The sequence below is a fragment of the Babylonia areolata genome, chromosome 30 (assembly GCF_041734735.1).
Source record: "Babylonia areolata isolate BAREFJ2019XMU chromosome 30, ASM4173473v1, whole genome shotgun sequence".
Classification (NCBI taxonomy): domain Eukaryota; kingdom Metazoa; phylum Mollusca; class Gastropoda; order Neogastropoda; family Buccinidae; genus Babylonia; species Babylonia areolata.
Window position 1 is genome coordinate 2,184,683 of NC_134905.1, and position 5,000 is coordinate 2,189,682.

Here is a 5,000-nt window from a genome sequence, read left to right on the forward strand (position 1 = left end):
CAGCGTCGGCAGTCCACAGGGAACCATCGATGTTAGGTCGCCAGGAGGCCACACACCAGAGGAGACCCTGCACTGCTGCTGAGTCACTTCGGTGGTGTTCAGTGGTGCCTGTTCTGATTTTACGTACTTAGGACACCACCTACTAAGCCCCCTACTAACGACAATAATGGCTTAGTCGCGGAGCCAGACTGAGTGAGCGTCCCTCCCAGAGTGGAGACCGCCACCACGTCCCTCAAACAACAGCCCCCGACGAATCCGCCGATACTGACGACATTGACAGGACTCACCCCAAGCACAGAAGTGGAGGGGTATTGAAACTGAGGTCACCATGAGAGCAGGGCATGAAAGGCCACAGACTTTGAGACTATTTTGTTTATATTGATGACGATGAAGGAGGAGGAGGATGACGTCCACTAACCACTTCGCCAACCTTCAGCTTCTGTCGTCAGAATTGCGGTATTCTTTGTCAACATTCACCTCTTCAGTATAAGAGCCTTCCGCTTGCAATATTTTGATGATGGTAATTGGGATGAAACGCTGTTAACGTCGTCTCTTTCGCCGTTCGTATGGAGAGAGTTAAATTAAGACGCTCATCTGCACATACAGAGAGTCTGTGTGGGTCTGGGTTCGAATCCCGCTGTCGCTCTTTTCTCCCCAAGTGTGACTGGAAAAGCAAACTTAGTGTGTAGTCATTCGCGTGAGACGACAAACCGAGGTCCCGTGTGCAGCACGCACTTGGCGCACTGAAATAAAGAACCCATGGCAACGAGAGTGTTGTTGTCTCTCTGGCAAAATTCTGTAGAAGGATTCCACTCTGATAGGTATACAAAGTATATATGCATGCACTCAAGGCCTGACTAAGTGCGTTGGGTTATGCTGCTGGTCAGGCATCTGCCTAGCAGATGTGGTGTAGCGTCTATGGATTTGTCAGAACGCTGTGACGCCTTCTTGAGAGAAACTGAAACTGAAACTGCAAAGGGGGGTGGTGGGGAGGGGAGGGAGGGGGGTTAGGGGAGAAGGGGTAGGGAGAAGAGAGGGGTGAGGGAGATGGGAATGGGGGGAGGGAGAACGCAAAATAATTTATTGTATAAGCCATATGACGATCCGAAACGATCTGTGGGAGCGAGCGGGACAGGAACCAGTGGCCAAGCAGATACTGCGGCGGAAGTGGGGCTGGATCGGACACACCCTCAGGAAGCCAGCGTCCAGCATCACACGCCAAGCCCTGACCTGGAACCCGCAGGGAAAGAGGAAGAGAGGCCGGCCTCGCAACAGCTGGAGGCGAGACACCGAGGCAGAGCTGAAGCAGCAAGGGACCAACTGGATTGGAATGGCCAGAACAGCCCAGAACAGAGTGCGATGGCGAGGGGTCGTCGATGGCCTATGCTCCACCCCGAGCGATGGGCATAATGAATGAATGAATGAAGCCATATGACCCGTTACAACTGACCATGCTGACAACGTTAGAGTGAACTGTTGTTATAGGATACTATAAACATAATCAACAATGTCAAATAAGAATAAATCTTTAGGGGGGGAACAATTCAAGAAAAAGGAAAAAGCATTAACGACGTCGGTTTGCATGATAAATGTATCTACCAAGATCATGGAGACAATGCTCGTCTTGCATCAAACGATGAAACCTACTCATCGAAGTATAAAGCATGTATTATATACTTCTGTCGTAAACAGTTCAATTCTGTGCAGTGGAAAAGAAAATCCACTTCCGTTTCTATAGCATTGTGGCAGAAAGAACATATGAGGTCTTGCTCTGATACAGCAGTGTTACGGTTTTTTGTGTGTGTCTGTAGTTCGGATATACATAATCTAAATCTTATCGGGATGTCACGGATAATTATGTTCGTTGGTGAACTGTTGTGAAGTAGGGATTCCAAGCATACGGATGTTTTGAATGTGTGGTAAACAAGATTCAAGATTCAAGATTCAAAAACTTTATTACTCAAGGATAAAGATTTTAGGCATTGCAGAGAGAGACAGACAGACAGACAGACAGACAGGGAGACTGGAGAGAGAGGAGGAGGGAAGAGGGGTAACTCACAGACTGGAGGCTTTCGACCTGAGGGGAGAAGATAGCGGCGAGGTCCTGCCCCACCTGGGTGAGGGTATCGGTGAGGGACCTCTTGTGGGGCAGCATGGACAGGACTCCGGCCCCGAGCTGCTCCATCAGGACGTCGCTGGCCTTCTTGTGGCCCACTGTCACACACACACACACACACACACACACACACACACACACACAACACACACACACACATGCACACACACACACATGCACGCACACACACACACATATATACACACAGACACACAGACACACACACACACGCACATACACACACACATGCACACACATGCACACACGTGAAACACGTGAAACAGACACACACGTGCACGCACGCACGGACACACACACACACACACACACAAAATCAGTCAATCACTTAGTTAGTTTGTTAGTTAGTTAGTTAGTTAGTTACTTAGTTAATTTGTGTGTGTGTGTGTGTGTGTGTGTGTGTGTGTGTGTGTGTGTGTGTGTGTGTGTGTGTGTGTGTGTGTGTGTGTGTGTGTGTGTGTGTGTGTGTCCACGTGAGTGTGTCGAGGTTAGAAGAAAAAAAAAAAGGTCAATAAACCCTATGGCAACCTCCTGCCACATCTATTTCTCTCTCTGAACCTCCACCCGTCCCCCCCTTCCCCCCCCCCCACTCCACACACACACACCTCCGCCCCCACCCAGCCCCTCCCACCCCCACCACCACACACCACCACCCTTCCAACCACCCCACACCCCCCACCCAAAACACTGACCCACGATGTCGTCAATCATGTGCAGGATCTCCTCCAGCGAGGTGCTGTCCAGCGACGTCATGTTCTCGGCCACGTGCTCCAGCTCCTTGAGGGCCAGGCCGAAGAGCAGCTTCTGGGAGGCAGAGTGGTCTGCCATCTCCTTCTCCAGCTTCTGGACGAAGGGAGCGAGGGCGCTGAAACAGAGGATGACCTGATGATGAAGCTCGGTGTGATGTTGTTGTCGGTGGTTATTGATTGATTGATGTGGATGTGGAGGAAGGTGGCAGAATGGTTAAGACGCTCAGCTGCCAATACAGAGAGTCTGTGAGGGTGTGGGTTCGAATCCCACTCTCGTCCTTTCTCCCCAAGTTTGACTGGAAAATCAAACTGAGCGTCTAGTCTTTCGGATGAGACGATAAACCGAGGTCCCGTGTGCAGCACGCGCTTGGCGCACTGAAAAAGAACCCATGGCAACGAGAGTGTTGTCCTCTGGCGAAATTACGTAAAATGAAATCCACTTTCATAGGTACACAAATATGTAAGCATGCACTCAAGGCCTAAGCGCGTTGGGTTATGCTGCTGGTCAGGCATCTGCTCAACAGATGTGGTGTAGCGTGTATGGATTTGTCCGAACGCAGTGACGCCTCCTTGAGAAAGTGAAACTGAAACTGAAACTGTGGATGACGGGCTGCAATAGCCGAGTCGTTAAAGCGTTGGACTGTCAATCTGAGGGTCCCGGGTTCGAATCACGGTGACGGCGCCTGGTGGGTAAAAGGGTGGAGATTTTTACGATCTCCCAGGTCAATATATGTGCAGACCTGCTAGTGCCTGAACCCCCTTCGTGTGTATATGCAAGCAGAAGATCAAATACGCACGTTAAAGATCCTGTAATCCATGTCAGCGTTCGGTGGTTTATGGAAACAAGAACATACCCAGCACGTACACCCCCGAAAACGGAGTATGGCTGCCTACATGGCGGGGTAAAAAAAAAAAACACGGTCATACACGTAAAAGCCCACTCGTGTGCATACGAGTGAACGTGGGAGTTGCAGCCCACGAACGCAGAAGAAGAAGAAGAAGAAAATTGATGTGGATACTTATATAGCACCTATTCTCCATCAGAGACCAAGCTCTAAGCGCTTTACATACACAGGGTAATTTACACAACAGGCTGCCTACCTGGGTAGAGCCGACTGACGGCTGTCATTGGGCGCTCATCATTCGTTTCCTGTGTCATTCGATCAGATTCCAGGCGCACACACATACACGCTCAGACAGACATATAACATTTTACGTGTATGACCGTTTTTGTTTATTTACCCCGCCATGTAGGCAACCATACTCCGTTTTCGGGGTGTGTGCATGCTGGGTATATTCTTGTTTCCATAACCCACTGAACGCTGACATGGATTACAGGATCTTTAACGTGCGTATTTGATCTTCTGCGTGTGCATACACATGAAGGGGGTTCAGGCACATGCAGGTCTGGACATATGTTGACCTGTGAGATCAGCAAAATCTCCACCCTTTACCCACCAGGTGCACCGAGATTCGAACCCGGGACCCTCAGATTGAAAGTTCTATGCTTTAACCATTCGGCTATTGCACCCATCAATGATTATTATGACTAATGTGACTATGGTGATGATGAGGAGGAGGAGGAGGAGGAGGAGACAGGGGGAGAAAGAGGGAGACAGGGAGAGGAAGAGGGAGATAGGGAGAGGAAGAGGGAGATAGGGAGAGGAAGAGGGAGATAGGGAGAGGAAGAGGGAGACAGAGAAACAAATATGGAGACAGGGGGAGAAAGAGGGAGACAGGGAGAGGAAGAGGGAGAGGAAGAGGGAGACAGACAGAGAGACAAACATGGAGACAGGGGGAGAAAGAGGGAGACAGGGGGAGAAAGAGGGAGATAGGGAGAGGAAGAGGGAGACAGACAGAGAGACAAACATGGAGACAGGGGGAGAAAGAGGGAGACAGAGAGACAAACATGGAGACAGGGGGAGAAAGAGGGAGATAGGGAGAGAGACAAACATGGAGACAGGGGGAGAAAGAGGGAGACAGACAGAGAGACAAACATGGAGACAGGGGGAGAAAGAGGGAGATAGGGAGAGGAAGAGGGAGACAGACAGAGAGACAAACATGGAGACAGGGGGAGAAAGAGGGAGACAGGGAGAGAGACAAACATGGAGACAGGG

The 5,000-nt window shown here is 50.2% G+C and overlaps 1 protein-coding gene across 1 annotated transcript in view; it reads right to left on the reverse strand.

Moving 5' to 3' along the window:
- Positions 1–5,000, reverse strand: part of LOC143275222 (uncharacterized) — an 8,525-nt gene that overhangs the window by 1,865 nt on the left and 1,660 nt on the right. Inside the window, exons 3-4 of the mRNA XM_076579197.1 lie at positions 2,827–2,999; positions 2,060–2,214 (exon numbers count right to left, since the gene is read on the reverse strand). Of these exons, the coding sequence (XP_076435312.1) occupies positions 2,060–2,214; positions 2,827–2,999 (328 nt within the window). The remainder of the gene's footprint in view (positions 1–2,059; positions 2,215–2,826; positions 3,000–5,000) is intronic.